Genomic DNA, 20,040 nt, shown 5'->3' with positions numbered 1-20,040 from the left:
TTTAGGTATGGGCCTTGAATTCCTGATCTTTCCAGAACTTTTATCATGAATGGGTGTTGGATCTTGTCAAATGCTTTTTCTGCATCCAACGAGATGATCATGTGGTTTTTGTCTTTGAGTTTGTTTATATAGTGGATTACATTGATGGATCTTCGTATATTAAACCATCCCTGCATTCCTGGAATAAAACCTACTTGGTCAGGATGGATGATTGCTTTAATGTGTTCTTGGATTCGGTTAGCGAGAACTTTATTGAGGATTTTTGCATCGATATTCATAAGAGAAATTGGTCTGAAGTTCTCTATCTTTGTTGGATCTTTCTGTGGTTTAGGTATCAGAGTAATAGTGGCTTCATAAAATGAGTTGGGTAGAGTACTTTCTACTTCTATCTTGTGAAAAAGTTTGTGCAGAACTGGAATTAGATCTTCTTTGAAGGTCTGATAGAACTCTGCACTAAACCCGTCTGGTCCTGGGCTTTTTTTGGCTGGGAGACTATTTATAACTGCTTCTATTTCTTTAGGGGATATGGGACTGTTTAGAAGGTCAACTTGATCCTGATTCAACTTTGGTACCTGGTATCTGTCCAGAAATTTGTCCATTTCGTCCAGGTTTTCCAGTTTTGTTGAGTGTAGCCTTTTGTAGAAGGATCTGATGGTGTTTTGGATTTCTTCAGGATCTGTTGTTATGTCTCCCTTTTCAGTTCTGATTTTGTTAATTAGGATTTTGTCTCTGTGCCCTCTAGTGAGTCTAGCTAAGGGTTTATCTATCTTGTTGATTTTCTCAAAGAACCAACTCCTCGTTTGGTTAATTCTTTGAATAGTTCTTCTTGTTTCCACTTGGTTGATTTCACCCCTGAGTTTGATTATTTCCTGCCGTCTACTCCTCTTGGGTGAATTTGCTTCCTTTTTTTCTAGAGCATTTAGATGTGTTGTCAAGCTGCTCGTATGTGCTCTCTCCCGTTTCTTCATGGAGGCACTCAGAGCTATGAGTTTCCCTCTTAGAAATGCTTTCATTGTGTCCCAAAGGTTTGGGTACGTTGTGGCTTCATTTTCATTAAACTCTAAAAAGTCTTTAATTTCTTTCTTTATTCCTTCCTTGACCAAGGTATCATTGAGAAGAGTGTTGTTCAGTTTCCACGTGAGTGTTGGCTTTCTGTTTTTTTTTTTTTTTTGTTATTGAAGATCAGCCTTAGTGCATGGTGATCTGATAGGATACATGGGACAATTTCAATATTTTTGAATCTGTTGAGGCCTGTTTTGTGACCTATTATGTGGTCAATTTTGGAGAAGGTACCATGAGGTGCTGAGAAGAAGGTATATCCTTTTGTTTTAGGATAAAATGTTCTGTAGATATCTGTCAGATCCATTTGTTTCATCACTTCTGTTAGTTTCAGTGTGTCCCTGTTTAGTTTCTGTTTCCATGATCTGTCCATTGGTGAAAGTGGTGTGTTGAATCTCCCACTATTATTGTGTGAGGTGCAATGTGTGCTTTGAGCTTTACTAAAGTTTCTTTAATGAATGTGGCTGCCCTTGTATTTGGCGCATAGATATTCAGAATTGAGAGTTCCTCTTGGAGGATTTTACCTTTGATGAGAACAAAGTGCCCCTCCTTGTCTTTTTTGATGACTTTGGGTTGGAAGTCAATCTTATCAGATATTAGGATGGCTACTCCAGCTTGTTTCTTCATACCATTTGCTTGGAAAAATGTTTTCCAGCCTTTTATTCTGAGGTAGTGTCTATCTTTTTCTCTGAGATGTGTCTCCTGTAAACAGCAAAATGTTGGGTCTTGTTTGTGTAGCCAGTTTGTTAGTCTATGTCTTTTTATTGGGGAGTTGAGACCATTGATGTTAAGAGATATTAAGGAAAAGTAATTGTTGCTTCCTGTTATTTTTGTTGTTAAAGTTGGCATTCTGTTCTTGTGGCTATCTTCTTTTAGGTTTGTTGAGGGATTACCTTCTTGTTTTTTCTAGGGCATTGTTCCCGTTCTTGTATTGGTTTTTTTCTGTTATTAACCTTTGAAGGGCTGGATTCGTGGAGAGATAATGTGTGAATTTGGTTTTGTCATGGAATACTTTGGTTTCTCCATCTATGGTAATTGAGAGTTTGGCTGGGTATAGTAGCCTGGGCTGGAATTTGTGTTCTCTTAGTGTCTGTATAACATCTGTCCAGGCTCTTCTGGCTTTCATAGTCTCTGGTGAAAAATCTGGTGTAATTCTGATAGGCTTGCCTTTGTATGTTACTTGACCTTTTTCCCTTACCGCTTTTAGTATTCTATCTTTATTTAGTGCATTTGTTGTTCTGATTATTATGTGTCGGGAGGAATTTCTTTTCTGGTCCAGTCTATTTGGAGTTCTGTAGGCTTCTTGTATGTTCATAGGTATCTCTTTCTTTATATTTGGGAAGTTTTCTTCAATAATTTTGTTGAAGATGTTTGCTGGTCCTTTGAGTTGAAAATCTTCATTCTCATCCACTCCTATTATCCGTAGGTTTGGTCTTCTCATTGTGTCCTGGATTTCCTGGATATTTTGAGTTAGGATCTTTTTGCACTTTCCATTTTCTTTGATTGTTGTGCCGATGTTCTCTATGGAATCTTCTGCACCTGAGATTCTCTCTTCCATCTCTTGTATTCTGTTGCTGATGCTCAAATCTATGGTTCCAGATTTCTTTCCTAGGGTTTCTATCTCCAGTGTTGCCTCACTTTGAGTTTTCTTTATTGTTTCTACTTCCCTTTTTAGGTCTAGTATGGTTTTGTTCATTTCCATCACCTGTTTGTATGTTTTTTCCTCTTTTTCTGTAAGGACTTCTACCTGTTTGATTGTGTTTTCCTGTTTTTCTTTAAGGACTTGTAACTCTTTAGCAGTGTTCTCCTGTATTTCTTTAAGTGAGTTATTAAAGTCCTTCTTGATGTCCTCTACCATCATCATGAGATATGCTTTTAAATCTAGGTCTAGGTTTTCGGGTGTGTTGGGGTGCCCTGGACTGGGCGAAGTGGGAGTGCTGGGTTCTGATGATGGTGAGTGGTCTTGGTTCCTGTTAGTAGGATTCCTACGTTTACCTTTCGCCATCTGGTAATCTCTGGAGTTAGTAGTTATAGTTGACTCTGCTTAGAGATTGTTCTTCTGGTGATTCTGTTACCGTCTCTCAGCAGACCTGGGAGACAGATTCTCTCCTCTGAGTTTCAGTGCTCAGAGCACTCTCTGCTGGCAAGCTCTCTTACAGGGAAGGTGCGCAGATATCTTGTTTTTGGACCTCCTCCTGGTCGAAGAAGAAGGCCCAAAACAGGGCCTCTCTCAGAAGCTGTGTTGCTTTGGCAGTTCCCAGAAGCTGTCAGCTTCTGTGGTGCAGACTCTCACCTGTGCAGACTAAAATCCTAAGTTCCAGGGAGTCCTGGAACCAAGATGGTGACCGCTGCTCCTGAGGCTGAGGCCGTCTCCCGAGCCAGGCGGACACCTGTCCTCTGGTCCGGATGGTGGCCGGCTGTCTGCGGCCCGCCAAGAGTGCTGCCTCAGCGGCTCTGTGCTTCTGCCCGTCCCAGAAGCTGTCCGGTTCTCTGGCGCACCCTCTAACCTGTTCAGACTAATTTCCTAAGTTCTGCTGAGTCCCGGAACCAAGATGGCGACCGCTGCTGCTGAGGCTGAGGCCGCCTCCCAAGCCAGGCGGACACCTGTCCTCTGGTCCAGATGGTGGCCGGTTGTCTGCGGCCCGCCCAGGCTGCTGCCTCAGCGGCTCTGTGCTTCCGCCCGTCCCAGAAGCTGTCCGGTTCTCTGGCGCACCCTCTAACCTGTTCAGACTAATTTCCTAGGTCCCGCGGAGTCCCGGAACCCAGATGGCGACCGCTGCTGCTGAGGCTGAGGCCGCCTCCCAAGCCAGGCGGACACCTGTCCTCTGGTCCAGATGGTGGCTGGTTGTCTGCGGCCCGCCCAGGCTGCTGCCTCAGCAGCTCTGTGCTTCTGCCCGTCCCAGAAGCTGTCCGGTTCTCTGGCGCACCCTCTAACCTGTTCAGACTAATTTCCTAAGTTCTGCTGAGTCTATGTATATGTTTTGACTAGCACATTAAAATTTAACTTACATACAATTTCCAAAGCTATTCCCATGAGACTCTAATTCTGTTAATATTTCCAAACCCCAAAGATATCTAGAATACTGCCCTTGAATTTCTTTGGGTATTCCACAATTATGCGTTTTTATAGGCCCTGCTGGTGCTTTAAGCCAAAATATTCTTACTCCTAAGATTTGGCATTTTGACTATTTCTAAAACATTAAATCCCTCTTCCAAGAATGACATCTCAGTACAAGAGCAAACATCAAAATATAATGCTAAAAGCCCCAGATGCATCTCCAAAGAGGAGTCTAGAATGCCCAATGTTCCTGCCTTCAGCCAAGAAAAGTCTTTTCATGCTGCCCTCTGAAGGTCTGCAGCTTCATTCACTATGTTGGCTCATCTTATGTCAACTAGATAAGACAAACTAGAGGCACCCGCAAGAAGGGACTTCAAATGAGAAAATGCCTCCATAGACGGAGCTATAAGGAGCTTTTTCATTAGTGATGGGGAAGGGTCCAGTCCATTGTTCTGTCCCTGGGCTGGAGGTCCTATATTCTATAAGAAAGCCAGCTGAGCAAGCTAGGGAAGTGAGCCTTCTCTCCGTGGCCTCAGCATAAGCTCCTCCCTTCAGGTTTCTGCCCTGCTTGAGTTCCTGTCCTGATTTCTTTGGATGATGAATAGTAATATGGAAGTGTAAGTCAAATAAACCTTTTCATCCCCAACTTGCTTTTTGGTCATGGTGTTTCATTACAGCAATAGAAACTCTAACTAAAACACTCACCTAGCCATACAATTTTGATGGCTTCCCTAAAAACTGTACTGTACACTACACAGAGTAACAGGACTATACCCTGAACTCATCCAATACTGTCCATGTGCAAACTACCTCAGTACCATCACAGCCATGACCACCTACATTCATGACCACCTACATTCATGACCACCCCTGTCATGCCTAATGAACTGCTTTTATAAAACACACTTGTTAAGCTAAATTAATAAAAATTATTCTGATTTCAGATGTGGACTCATTTATTTTTCAGTCTAATTCAGATAAATCTTATGAAGGGCCCATGAACACATTTCAAATGAACAAGGAAACACTGATGGAAAGAATTCTTGATAAAAGAACTATACCTTCTGTGGTCTGATGAAGCAAAGGTGTCAAAAGGTCCTGATATTCCTTGACTTGTTCAAGATTGCCTCTAAAAACACCTAAAACATAAAATACAAAACCCAACACTGGCTATGCTTAATAAGCAAAGATTTTCCCTTATAAAAAATTTCTACGCCCTTTTAAAATTATTGTGCCAAAGTTTATGTAAATGAAAACATAAAACTAAAGATAAATGCAAATGTTTATGACATTTATATAGCAATTGATTTTGAAAGTCATGTTAGCATTTAGAATTAAATGTTGAATTAATTGAAACTTCACTAATACTTAAATATAAAAAGCATAGATAGTCAATATCATGATCATAGAATTCATGACTTCTATGATAAGCTTTTCTTTTAAGTATGAGCAAGATACTGGCATCAGCATTAATGACTTGTAGGTGGTGGAAGAAATTCTTTAAGCACATGGATGGTAAGGACAGAAATCTAAGGTTGTCCTCTGACTTCCAATCGTGTGCTATGGCATGTGTGCCCCTGTACTCACAGGAATTCATGTGCATACATCATAAACACATACACATACACCATATGCACATACACATGATATTTTTAAAAATTCTATTAAAAGTTGACATTCACTCAAAAGCAGAACAACATAAAAATACAGAGTTGTTACCATCACTGAAGTTTAATTTATAGCTAGATGAATGGAATCATTCATTTCAGCTATTTTATTACTTCTATTTAGTGTGTTTGTGTGAGCATGTTTATGCGAATGCTCAGGTGAATATTCATGTGTATATTAGTGTGTGGAAGCCAGAGATCGACAGTGGGTGTCTTCCTTAATCCCTCTTCAACACTATGAGACAGGGTATCTGAACTGAGCCTAGAGCTCATTCATCTGGTTAATCTGGTTGTCTAGTGGCTTCAAAGACCCACCTATCTCTGCCCCAGCACTGACATTTCAGCCATGTGCTTTCCAGGCAGGTGCTGGCAATTAGAGCCAGGTTCTCATGCTTGCATAGCAAACACTTCACCCATGAAGCCATCTGCCCAACCCTCTGCTATTCTTTATGCCACTCATATTCTGCACCTTAAGTTTTAGGAAGAAGTTCACTTACCATCGATCATCATGTAAAGGAAGAATATGGGAAATTCACATTCAATGCCATCAAACAGCTAAAAAAGAAAGTAAAACATTAAGATTTCTATTAACAAACTATAGCGACTACATTTTAGGTTATATGCAAGGGGCTTATTTACAGTAATAAATTCAACTTGAGACCAATTGTCCTTTATGTATTTTTCAGAACTTTCATTCAAAAGCTCATTCGACTCATTAACTAGGAGTCACTAAGGGAATATGTACTAAGTACTCACTAACACCCAGCACTAACTAGAGCAGTGATCTTTAAACTCCCTAATGCTGCAACCCTTTAACACAGCCCCACATGTTGTGGTGACTTCCAATCATAAAATTATTTCACTGTTACTTCATAACCGTAACTTTGCTACTGTTATGAATTGTAATGTAAGTATTCAGTATATTTAATAATGTGATCCCCAAAGGGGTCAGATCATCAGCCACAAGCTGAGAACCACAAGCCACACAGAATACTGGAGAGAAAGTTAGATATTTTGCCCCAAGAGGACCACAGACCAGTGAAGAAGCTGGCAAATGAATAAATAACCACTGCACAGCATACACTGTCCATACACACACTGTCCACACACACACTGTCCACACACACACACTGTCCACACACACACACTGTCCACACACACACTGTCCATACACACACTGTCCATACACACACTGTCCATATACACACTGTCCATATACACAGTTTGCACTGTCCATATACACAGTATACACTGTCCATACACAGCCCATCAGGAACAGAGATTAAGAAATATTTAATTCTGTCATGAGCATCAGGGAAGGGTTATATGGTGAGAAAGCAGCTAAAATGATGCACAAAGCAAAGAGTAGAAAGGACAGTTTCATGGGGAGAAAGCATGTTAAAGAAGCTATCACAATTCAGTAATTCTAGAATGCACAGGCAGAAGCAGGAAAAGCTGAAGCCTGGTAGGTGGGCAGGAAGATGCTCAAGACCTCCACAGCCAGGAGACTTGAAGGCCAGTGAACCAGTGGACACCAAGAATGATCAGAGTCTTTCTTACACTGACGCTCAGGCTGGGCGGTTGGCAATACTTAGGAGTTATGGCGCAAGAAATGAGGAAATCAACTCAAAGCCCTAAGAGAAAAAAAGACAGGCCAGATCCATGAGTCTCAATTTGGGCAAAGTAACTCATGTGCGACCCAGGCTATATTGTACCATACCCAACCTCCACTGACCTGATGCCAACTCAAGCAATAATCTGAAATCTACAGATGCTATCCAGTGTCGACTTGGGTGACAAAATGGTCCCATGTTAACAACTACTAGGTTAAGCCAATACAGAAAAGGGGGGGGGGTATGATTTGTAAAGAGGATAAGTCAGTCACATTTTGTGAATGATAAAAGTGGTTAAGTAGTTGGGGATGGCAAGATGGTCCTATGGGAGAGACTGACACTTGCTGTTAAGTCTGAGGACCTTAGCTCCATCCCTGGGATCCACATGGTGGAAGAAGAGAACTAAATCATACGAGACAGCCCTCTGATCTCCATATGCTCATCATGGCACACTCATACAAATGGTCATGTGCATGCACATGCATAACACACACACAAGTAAAATGTAATTTAAAAAAAAAAAAAAGATGGTTGAGTGGTAAGGAGATGCCTAAAGGAACTCAGATATGGGCTGAGGCAGAGGAGTACGAGCTAGATGAAGGCAGATTGAACTAAAGATGTGTGCCTAGCAGCAGGTGCACACATAGGGAGGACACTTTAAGGCACACTCTGAGTCAGGAATAGAGTATATTACTAGCTACAATAGCAGTGAAAGCTTGGTAGGAAGAAAAGTACAATGAGGATGGATCGCAGAAGTAGAAAGAGATGGAGATTGACAGGGGGAGGAGAGGGGAGGGGAGGGGGGAGGACGGGGGAAGGGAAGGGAGTGGAGGGGAGGGGAGGGGAGGGGAAGGGAGGGGAGGGGAGGGGAAGGGAGGGGAGGAGGAGAGGAGAGGAGAGGAGAGGGGAGGGGAGGGGAGGGGAGGGGAGGGGAGGGGAGGGGAGGGGAGGGGAGGGGAGGGGAGGAGAGGAGAGGAGAGGGGAGGAGAGGAGAGGAGAGGGGAGGAGAGGAGAGGAGAGGAGGGGCAAATGTGGTCACAGAAAATAGAATACATCAAAACAGAGAGCACAGTTAATACAGACACCAAGAGATTCAGCAAAATTCAGTGAGCAAAGCATTCACTTTAACCTAGCCACTGAAACTGCCTGAAACCAGCCCAGGGCCTGCAGGAGGCAAACAAGGTGTCCCCTGCCAGTGCTACGATTTTGAAAGCTTGTGAGAACTTGCTGAGGTAAGGCTGGGCTGGCAGGTGACAGAGCAAGGCACTAGAGGTTGGCTTTAAGAATTATGACTCAGATAGTTTGGGCCTTCAGCTTGACTGCCCATGAGATACACATAGTTCACTCTGCCAGAGATGTCAGCCACTCAAAAAGACATGCCTTCCCTATCTTGGTGGACTGTATTCCCTGAGCTATGAGCCAGACATAAAAAGCAAGCACTATACTGGGTCTACACAAAAACATAGACATGCTGTTCAGGGTCAAGGCTCCAGACAAAAGATGGGCGCTGAACAGGACCAAAAGGTGAGTGAGGGTTTTGTTCGTATCTTGAGTAATGGGCACTAATGTGTTTATGACAAAGGAAAAAGTTGGGGAAAGCAAAGGGAAGGAGGAATAGAAAAGATAAGGAACAGAGACTCATGTCTTATTAGAGAAGAAAATGCTCAGTGGGATCCCCCCAAAAAAGTAGAAACATAGGACACACATACACAGAGGTGCACATGTGCATATTTATATCTGTAGATTTCTCCATATGGAATACTTCAAGAAAGAGAGGCAGCATCTTCTATGAGAGAAGACACAGTATTAAGTGTCACTGAAAGAGGAAGGTGCAGTGGACACCAACCAGAAACGAAAGGTAACTGGGAGGAACAGGGCAGAGAGCTGAGATCCTGTGTCCAAGGTTGTCTGTAGGGGAAGTTCCTACAGGATCACACAGCAGAACTGAGGAGAAGTGAGAGAGTGACAGGCACTGACCAACCAGTGCACACCAGAGTTTAGATGGCATGTGTTCAGTCTGTGGCTTTCTCTAGCGTTCTTCAACAGATGAAGGAAGGAGTGGGTGAAGGACCACAAGGTATTTTGTTTTGTGGTAGGGTCTCCCTATATATCCCTGGCTGGCCTGGAACTCTATAGACCAGGTTGACCTCAAACTCACAGAGCTCTGTGGGCCTCTGCAACTAAGTGCTGACATTAAATGCAGAAACCACTATCTTCAGCTCTGGATATTAGTTTTAATGAAATAATTTACTGAATAACATAAACACAGATGATAAATAGAAACAAAGTCATGTAAGAGAAATAAGCAAAAGACTAAAAATGCTAAAAATACTGTTTAACCAATGAATCTATGTGGCCACTTTGGTAAGAAGAGTTAATACTTATTGATCAGTTACTACCTATCAACCCAGTTCTAAGCATTGATATATAATAGCAGTCAATCCCGAGAAAAAGCTCATGGTATAGGAGCTATTACTTTTAGTAATATATAATGTTACCACAGACAGGTGGAGCAGGAACTGAAATTAAGAAGTCAGTCTCCTCCTGGGTCAGCGCTTGCTGCCACTTGCATGTGCTACCAGCAAGATACCAGCTGAATGGTACCTTAATCTCTGCTGGTTTGTAATAGCGTCTGTTGGGATCTTCCAATGGCGTTCTGTACCCATCTCGCAAGAAACGCTTAAATCCATATTTTCCTTTCAATTTTCTTATCACTTTATCAAGTGTCTGGCTGAACAGTGCTTCATCATCCAAGGCAAACGCAGGGTAACTGATGCACGGGAGCAGGGCAGCATCTGTGTTCTGGGGTCATTGCAACAAGGAGACTATAAATGTCTGCAGTGATATGAACAACAACAGTCCAAAAAAATTCATGACAAATTAAAGCCACGAAGCTTATCAGATGACAAGGATCTTATGACAGACATTCCTATGGTGTGGTTTGTAAACTTGACAAAATCGGTAGCACTTTACTCACAACTGAAAGGATTTTCAAACGTTAATATCAGGCTGGAACTTAAAATTATAGCTGAACATAATGTAAAAAAATTAATACTTACAGCCGCAACTTAGTTAACAGAGCAATTTGCCCATAATAATGAAAAGGAGAAAACAAAAGGCCCAATAGCTGAGTAATTATCATCCATTGGAATTTATAATGCAGAAGCAATTAGAATTTCTACTGTAGAAATTTGTTTATTGATTGGAAACATGCTTGTTCATAGGAAAACACTATTCTAGTTTCTTAAAACAAAGTCACGTTCACTAAAAAAAAATATGTCAGGATGTTGCCAAAGAAGATTTAAGTGGTAGACTAGATGGCTAGAACATCATTTAAAAAACAAATACTTTGTTACTGGTTTTGTATTCACTACAATCTGGTACGAATCATGTAGAAGAGTAAAGTATTCTATTTGGGGTAGTTTTTGTAGGATGAAATCATAAACAATCCCTGGAAAAATGTGCAGTCAGGTACAGAAAATATACAGAAGTTCATCAGACAAAGAGGAGACTCAGGTATGCCCCACTTCTGTGCTTAGATGATATATATTTTCCGAAGCCCCCATTTAAAAAATACTGTTCCTTTTGTTTAGGCTACTTTTGCTAATTTCTCCAAAAGAGAAATAATATCTATTTCTCTGTTGTCTAACCAAAGGCTTAAAGGACAGGACAGCTTCGCCTATCACTGTTTACTTCCTGCATGAGCCCTGGAGGCTGAAGGACAGAAGCAGATCTATTTTACATCTTCTTATCCTGCAGGAACTCCACACTGTAGTGTGCTTTCTTGAAGAGTGTGTAAAGCAAAATAAAAACTGTAAATGAAGCTGAGCATGGTGCACCTTTAATCCCAGCACTCGGGAGGCATAGGTAGGCGGATTTCTGAGTTCGAGGCCAGCCTGGTCTACAAAGTGAGTCCCAGGACAGCCAGGGCTATACAGAGAAACCCTGTCTTGAAAAAACAAAACAAACAAAAAAAAAAAACAAGAAAAACAAAAAAAACAAAACAAAACAACAACAAAAAAAGAATTTGTTTCAGTGTGCTGTAACATCATCTCACATGAGAGCGTGATTCTCTGGGTAACAGTGAGCACAATGTCTGCCTGTTGCGGTTGTGAGCATCGAGATCCACAAATATAACTGACCAGGAACACCCCTGGAAATAGAAAAAGAAATACATTTCAGAGAATTGTAAACCATATGGCATTCTTTTTATGAGACAAGGCAACCCAAAAACTTTCCATTACTGAATGCAATGTGTAAGAGATTATTAAAGACCTTAGTTTTCGCTAAATATTTGTTTTATAGATAAATGGATTTGTGTTTGTACACCACATGCATACCTGGTATCCATGAAGAGGCCATCAGATCCCCTGGAACTGTGGACTTCCAGACAGTTGTGAGCCTCTACGTGGTTGCTGAGAACTAGACTTGAGTTCTCTAGACGAGCAGTCAGTGCTCTTGACCACTGAGCCATCTTTCTCACCCCCTTACTTTTCTTTCTTTATGTTTTTAATATTTTCTGAACTTTTTGAAATAATTTTATAATAATCATTAAATATTATGTTTATATGTTCCTCTTTTCTTATAAATCATGTTTTGATTTTATAAGATGTCTAATAAAGTACATCCATTTTAATGAAGAAACAAACAGTTTAGCTAGTATGATATGAGATAAAGGAAGAAACTATTTTGATTCATAAATCTGAGTTGTAAACCCACCTAAATAATTTTAATTACATGATAAAACTAAACAAATTTAGGTATCAATCTAGAATTGGGTAGAATAATTTTCTAGTATAAGCCTTCATTAACATTATCTAGTAAAACAGAATGATTCGTCATTCAAATCACCATCTTTAATAAATCTTTAACCCTCACAAAAAAACTTGGTAACAGGGAATGAGCGAAGATCTCTCAGCAGCTACACTGGGGTGAGACAGAGAGTCCTAGGTCCTACATTTCGACTGACTGTAGAGCGTACCCTAAAGTATCTTGCCCATCAGAGTACAGCATACTTCACTTTGAGGAAAAACAAGAATGAATTTGAACACTGCTCTAGAACACACAGCTGACCCAGATATTAGATACATAGTAATGTATGAAAACCTCACACCTGGCTCAGATGGACATTGGCACTAAATCCAGATCAGCTGGGAAGGAGAAGACCAAAGCCAGAGCCTAGAGTCTGGTGGAAGCAGCAGCAAGCAGACTGTTAGAAAGAATGGCAGAAAAATAAGTGGGTTGGGGGGGGGGGGGTCTGTGAATACACAAGAGGACAGGAACTACAATGTATCTGTAGGCCAATAACGGTCTAAAATTGCACCAGATAGATAGATAGATGATAGATGGATGGATGGATAGATAGATAGATAGATAGATAGATAGATAGATAGATAGATAAATTTGTAACTAAAAAGGCAAATTTGGCAACTCTCTCCATCATATGATAGTAAAACTACTATTTTCAAGGCAGAAATAAATAACTTTAGTTCAGTAAAGTCCTCAAGTATTTATAGAGGCCCCAATTTTCAGTTGCTAGCCTTTAAGATGCATGCCTAACAGAAAATAATCTCATAAGGTGACTTCCTCCTAAAACAGAGATACAATACTAATCTCTGTATAAAAATATATGTCATCCTATAGGCATTATAGCTCAGGCTTCCAGGAGGGGAAACAACAACAACAACAACAACAACAACAAACCCTCAAAACCAAACAAGGACACAGACAGCTAATACCCATTTAGAAGCAAGTCTTTAACATTATAGAGGAAAGCCCACAGAGAATTATCACCTGCTTGAAATCTTTTTTGAACTGCTTGAGTGCACTTTTAGGCCTACAGATTTCAAAGGAAAGCAAACGTCTGCTCTGCTCTGAACACTTTGCAGAACATGAGCAGTCTGTCATCACCAATTACAGACTTTGACCTCAGTGAATTTGTCAGTCTCTTGCCTTCCACAACTAAAGGCAAGGATGTGTTATAGGAATTACTTGAAAAAAGCCTATTAACTTTGGCTGTTTGATACTTATTTTATAAGTGTTTTACTTACATATATGTCTGTGCCTCACATATGTGCCTGGTACCCATAGAACCCAGAATAGGATGCCAAGTCTCCTACGACTGCAGTTGTAGATGGCTGTGAGCTTTCACGTGGGTGCTGGGAACAGAAGCCAGGCCCTCTGAAAGAGCTCTTACCCAGCAGCCATCTCTCCAGTATCCAGATTGATTTTTATCTTCCACTTTCTAAACCCACAACTCCGTATAATGTGCTGACTCTGCCCAGAGCCTCTTTATAGCTAAGAGCTCAAACTGTTCTGCCCAACTTAGTATCTGTCATTGCTTATTCTAATACATGTTCAAGATGATAGTCCTTGATCATTACCATGAGGACGTGAGTTTTAGAAGTACAGAAGGCTGTCCTCTCCCCTTTAGCCTCATGACCAGAACAAATATTTCCGACACAGTCTCAAAGGCCAAAGGTATTATCTATGACCCTTATATATTGCTAGCATCAACAGTCTCTGTAAGTGAAATGAGGCTGAGTTGGGGCCAGTGTTGGCACATGCGTCACTAGTGCTATTATTTTGGGGGCAAGCTCCATGCCTCTGGAGAGTGAGTAGACATTCACAGTGTCTTCTGACCTTGTGGATGCCATCAGGAGTTTCTCACATGTTTTGCACAGCTTTGAAAGATGTTCTCAGAAAGGTAGTTTCCCTGGCTGGTCCTAGGCTAATTGACTTTGGAGAGAAACAAGGGCTTCTCATAAAGATGGCAGATTAGTAGCTATATCAGTCATCAAGCCATCAAGAAAAAGAATGAGGGTAAAATTGGATAGACTCATTCCTAGGACAGAAACAGCCTAAGAGGAGCAAAAAACAGAAAGCAATTAAAAGGATAGAAGAAAAGTATGAAAAAAGTAAATAAGCCCAGGTGAGATCTAGAAAGACCCTAGAAAGAAGCAAGCAGAGCAGCAACCAGCCGGTGCTCAGCTGCAGTCCACACAGGGCAGTGCAAGCAGGAGGTGCAGGAGCTGCAGGAGCTGCAGGAGGTGCAGGAGCTGCAGGAGGTGCAGGAGCTGCAGGAGGTGCAGGAGCTGCCAAGGGGATGCTGCTTCCTCTTGAGCACGAGATTGTCGGTTTGGTGAACTGAAAAGAGGCTGACTTGGATACACTGAGTGAGGGTGGAGTGATGGCAGAACAGGGCTAGGCACAGAAACTATAACACAAGTGTACAGTAGAAACCAAAGCTGTGATTCTCCAAGAAGATGTGACTAGACAGAAGACTGTAGGAAGCACTAGGGAAGCCACGTTCTGAGTGAGCACAGCTTGGGAGTAAGACAAGTGTGACAAGTCCCGTGCAGTCCTGGTAGGAGTTAGAGTAGTTCTGACAAGATGGATGGGAAACAACAACAAACCAAGCAAAAACCAGCCAAGATCAACACGGGAAGGATTACCCACTGATCCGTAATAGCATGTGATGGCTGAGGGTAAACAGGGGGCCTGTGCTCCAGAAAGCTAGCAAGAAAAGCACTAGCATATCAGACATGTGTGCAGGGCATTAAATCGGGGAATTCTTACGGAGAGTGGAGTCCCACACAGACATCTCAGCAAGGAGAGCACACCCATTAACGTGTGTGAATTTATGACATTGGACTCCTTCCTTTACCACACAACTGCTAAAAAGACAGCTCTGAGTAAGAAATAACACTGATCCTAACCAGGAAGGAGTATTGCTTACCTGATAGTTTCTGGGTTTGTTTGGTGTTTTGTTTTTTGCTTTTTGGGTTTTGTTTTTGTTTTTTGTTTTTTCGAGACAGGGTTTCTCTGTATAGCCCTAGCTGTCCTGGAACTCACTTTGTAGGCTAGACTGGCCTTGAACTCAGAAATTTGCCTGCCTCTGACTCCCGAGTGCCACCACGCCCGGCCTTTTTTTTTTTTTTACTTTTTCATGTATGCTTTGGTATGTCAACTGGTTGACTGGTTGGTTGGTTGTAGGTTGTGCCTCATCTGAAGAGGCATTTGTGACTGTCCTTTCTTTTTCCATACCTATTCCCATTACTTCTGTGTGGCTACAAGAAATGACCAATTTTGTTTCCATTTCTACCTGAACTAATAAATGACCAATATCCATTTAGTAACATTCAGCACAGAGTTATGTTAAAAACAGCTACGCTCTTGGCCGCACTTTAGAATTTTCTGAGCATTAAAACTCTAAGGGGATAACTAAACTCTAAACAGCGCCTTTTATACTAGGTCAGGAAGGTGCTTATGTGTCATGAGTGACTGCTTTCAGAATTCCTCTGAGCCCAATGTACACGTAAGATTCAAAAACACGCTAAGAAATCATACTGGCAGAACATTTATACCTAAGATTGAAATGCCTGCTTAGGCAGGTCAGATTCCAGAAGAGTAAAGCTTCAACAAGCAGCAAGGCAGCAGTCACAGTGGACTGTGAGTGAGTGTGCTCTATGGAGTGTGCATAGAAAAGAGGGGTTCGCTGTTAAATAGTAGGCATGGCCTCAGGTACTTCAAAGGAAGCAACGCCATGACAAAAACCAAGCCAATCACTACCAGCATCACAGCAGACCTGGAGAGTCAGTGCCACTCCCTTTTCTCCTTTGCAGCTTAGGAAGATCTAGCCGGTCCAAGCTGCTTTAGTCCAGGATGCCTGGCAGTCTTCTTGAGAAACACTAGAAGACTTACAACCTACCCCAATTTGTTAACTTCCTTATTGGGCTTCCTTTTCTTATCGTTTTGGCCGAACCCACTGTCTGCACCATACCTCTGTGACTAAGAACACTAGTAACCAGTTGTTAGCCACAATCACATACAATGTCACATTGCTCTGTCGCATTTCAGGAATCTTCAAATGTTCCTGAAGAAAATGAGTCCAGTGCTTGGCCCACAATGCTGAGCTTTCTCTTACTCATTCTCTTCCAAAAATAATGGAATCCACTGTCAGCTCTTAGATTCTGTAAGTGCAAAAAGTGCTTAATGATCTCATGAAAATCTAAGGTAACTTTTCTGGGCTCCAATTTATCCAGAGAGAGGTGGAGAGGGAGGGAGGGAAGATCGGGAGGGGAGGGAAGGGAAGGAGGGAGGAAGGGAAGGGGAGGTGGAAGGAAGGTGGAAAGGGAGGGAGAGTTATACTAGGCCCACAACTTCCCATCCCTACTGCAGACATTATAAAAATTCCCTCTCTGCATGAAATGAATAAAATTGAAACCAACATGAGCACTGACATGTCAACTTTATGGTGCACAATGCCAGGAACACATAGAAAAAATGTGAAACTCCTCAGAAACAGCTTAGAGAGTAGAGAGCTTACCCAACAACCAAAATCAGACTTACCAGGACCCTAGTACCAACAACCAATGAAAGGTGAACTTCAAGGGGTTAATCACTTCCAAGCAAAATTGCTCAAGCATAGGATGCCACAAATAGTTCAGGTAGTCACAGGTTTTAAATAAATGACTTTGATAGACATGCAAATAATTAGTTGTTTGTTTGTTTTTAAGTTACCTGGTTTCCAAAGAGGTTAAATCCATTAATTGCTTCTAAGGCTGCTTTTGCTAAACCAACAGAGCTAGAAAGAAGGGAAGACATTACTATTGACATCCAATGGGCAAGTTTCTTTATGAACATTCATAACAATACACACAGGAGAAAAACACCATCCCCACATTCCATTATTTTAGTTTCATTTTTCATACTAATCACCCACAAAAACTATTTCTAGGTTCACCTTGACCTGGATTCTACCAGTGAACAGAGCAGTTTTATTTCTGTACATGAACTCAAAAAGAACAGGGTGAGCCCTGTGCAGTCACTGCCCGCTCGGGCATCATTACTCATAGCAATGAAACAGGCTTTTCTGGTGTCAATTTGAAGCCTTAAAGAAGATTTTGTATGTCATATACTTGTTACAGAATGTAATATAGTATAGCCACTCAAATCTGGTCTTTTTAGAATCCAATAAAATTGGCATTACTTTATGTTCACAGCATTCCTGATCACCATGTCTCTCAATTCTCTGTAATAAAATGAGTGTTATTTCCATCACTGTCCTGCTCCTTTGGCCTCTTCGATGCTACATATAACAGTGCTAAAAATGACTTATTTCAGTAAAAATGCAACATTCTGTGCAAGTGCTCCAAGCAGAGTGAACTTTCATCCTTGTTTAGCTCATGCCCGATACTGCTACACTTCAGTGAGCTTATTTAACTCATGGCACATTAGTATTTGTTTACTCAGCCCAACTGCATACATTGCTCATGTGTATCACTGAAACTCAAGAACATGACATCACATCAGTATGTCTCAAATGCAGTCCCAAAGAAGCAGCAGCAGCACTAGGAACATGTTAGGAATGCCAGTTTTCACTCTTCTCTGGGAGGAGGTCTGGATAAACAAGTGTTTGCATGAATGTTACATTTCAGAATCATTAGCTGAATGTGTAGCCGTGTTGTAGGACACTGTCCTCAGGGTACAGCATGGTAGTTACTATCTTAATCACAGCATGTTCAAAGGGGCTTCCGCTCTTCCCTTAGAAAAGGAGGGATGAGGGTCACTGTACCCTCATTTGAAATTCCAGCTATCCTCCCAGCAGATCTTGTTTTAATCGACTGCATGTGGTCTGTGGAGGTGCTCAAGTATGGAGTGTAGAAGCTGAGGTGAAGTGGGCTGAGAAGAATCAATCCAACTATGCAGCATTGAAGTCATCGTCAACACTGGGGTGGTATGGTCTGGTAAAACAGTTTCTGTGCTCACCAATGTTGCTCTAAGCACTCTGTAGCTTGCTGTAAGTACAGCAAGGTCACTGTTTTACCAGGTTAAACGTGGATGCAGCTGTTCCCTTGCTCTGTTGTCAGGGCCCTGCCTGGGTAAACCAGTACTTATTCACATCTTTTCCCAGGAAGAATTAACCCAACAAGCTCTGTGGTGGGATGCTTCTGACCATTCATAAAGCCCTGGACTCTGCCAAGACCCATCAGAAACTGAACAAGTGAAAGAATAAATTAGAACCACCACACTAAACTATTAATTACTGCCTCATCAACATCTTGAGAGGTTTAAACAAACTGTTCTCACTAATTTACTATAGGATTATAAGTGGTAAGACACATTAAAATCTATGTGGCTGGGAGAGTGACTTTGGAAACAGGAATTGGAAGATTCAAGGTTGATCTGACCCAAACTCTCCCTTCCTGTGGACTAGCCTTCATAGTCCCAGAAGATGCTATACAAGTTGCTAAGGGAAGAACACAATCAATAGTCCTACCTAGCTGAGACTCACACCTATGAATCACAGCAATGATGAGCAGGCTTAAAGGTATAATAGTATCTGATGGCAATCAAAAGTTGTCTACTGGGTCTTAAAGCCTGGTGATCAAGAAAGAATTCATGCTTAGTATCTAGCCAACCTACTGGGGTCATGGATCATAGTAGAACCTTCAGTTCTACCTTCCTGTGGGCATTCTAAATATCTATCCTTATACTCACAGAGAGGCATAGGTCTCATCCTCCATCAAAGAAACTTCTTTCTGCAGTAGATGGAGACCATAACAGAATGCCACACTGGTCAAAAATGCAGATAGCAACTGACCTGACCATGGGGCTGTCCAGCCCCAGTTAATACATTTACAACAGAACTCCTACACCAACTCTCAAGGAACATTGTAGGAAAAAAAAAAAAGAGAGAAGAAATAGTATAAGACTTAGAGGATCCGAAAGTCTGCTGTGGACTTGGTCTTATGGCAGAGAAACTACACACATGAAACAATATAGCTCATTAAGCAAAACCTGACCAATGACAATGGCAGATAACATGCCAACTTAGGGGAAATCTAGTGGACCACCCTTAGATGAAGAGTGTAGGCCATTAACAACTGCTGAGCGATAGAGAATGAGTCATCTCCAGGGATAAGCCCCCTAAATGGTTACCATACCAAGTAGTCAGCCCTAAAATAATCTATGTACAAGCAACACTAAACAGAATGAGTATGTTGTATTTATATTTATATATTCACTTATGTATGTAATAACAGTAATACAAAAAAAGAATCCACAAACTACAGAGGGAATGGAAGGCCTGAGAGGTGTTGGAGCAAGAGTGTATAATGATGTAATATTTTAATTAGAGTAAAAAGAGAAAGAAAAATGGACAAGACAAAATCTAGAGGACTTAAGGATTTCACTAGATTTCTATGAAATATTTAAATTAAATAATAATTGAACACAATTTTCCCATGAAAAATTTCCATTATGAAGCAAGCATTACCTGGCCACTAAAAGATATACATAAGAAATAAAATGAAATCTATAGATTCCTATGTCCTATACAGCTCTTCTGAGCATACACATTGAAATCCTCAACATCATTTAACAAGGTTTGACATCAACATTCATTACAAATAAGTGGGATTTACTTCAGGAATAACTAACTGCCTAGCTCGATAATGAAAAGGTCAATCAATGTAATCTATTGTAGCCACACTCTAAAAACATATGGTTGTATCAAACAATGGAGAAAGGGTATCTAGAAAAAAGTCACTTGTATAAGAAAATCCTGCTAAGAAAAATCGTCAAGAGACTAGCAACAGACAAGTAGACCAGTGGAATAGAATTGAAGACCCAGAAATGA

General features: G+C 41.3%; 1 protein-coding gene across 11 annotated transcripts in view; it reads right to left on the bottom strand.

Annotated features, from left to right (window-relative positions):
• Phkb (phosphorylase kinase beta) overlaps positions 1-20,040 on the bottom strand; it is a 223,399-nt gene that overhangs the window by 111,861 nt on the left and 91,498 nt on the right. For all 11 annotated transcript variants that reach the window (XR_001778385.2, XR_878767.3, XR_001778386.2 and 8 more), the window contains 5 exons: positions 16,920-16,983; positions 11,455-11,550; positions 10,002-10,199; positions 6,282-6,339; positions 5,179-5,256 (listed from right to left, as the gene is read on the bottom strand). Coding sequence is in view for 8 of the 11 variants with exons in the window: in XM_006530531.4 (XP_006530594.1) it covers positions 5,179-5,256; positions 6,282-6,339; positions 10,002-10,199; positions 11,455-11,550; positions 16,920-16,983 (494 nt within the window). In the remaining 3 variants the exon portion in view is untranslated. The remainder of the gene's footprint in view (positions 1-5,178; positions 5,257-6,281; positions 6,340-10,001; positions 10,200-11,454; positions 11,551-16,919; positions 16,984-20,040) is intronic.

The sequence above is a fragment of the Mus musculus genome, chromosome 8, assembly GCF_000001635.26.
Source record: "Mus musculus strain C57BL/6J chromosome 8, GRCm38.p6 C57BL/6J".
Taxonomy (NCBI): Eukaryota; Metazoa; Chordata; class Mammalia; order Rodentia; family Muridae; genus Mus; species Mus musculus.
Note: the sequence above shows the minus strand (reverse complement) of the source record. Positions and strands in the feature narration are given on the sequence as shown.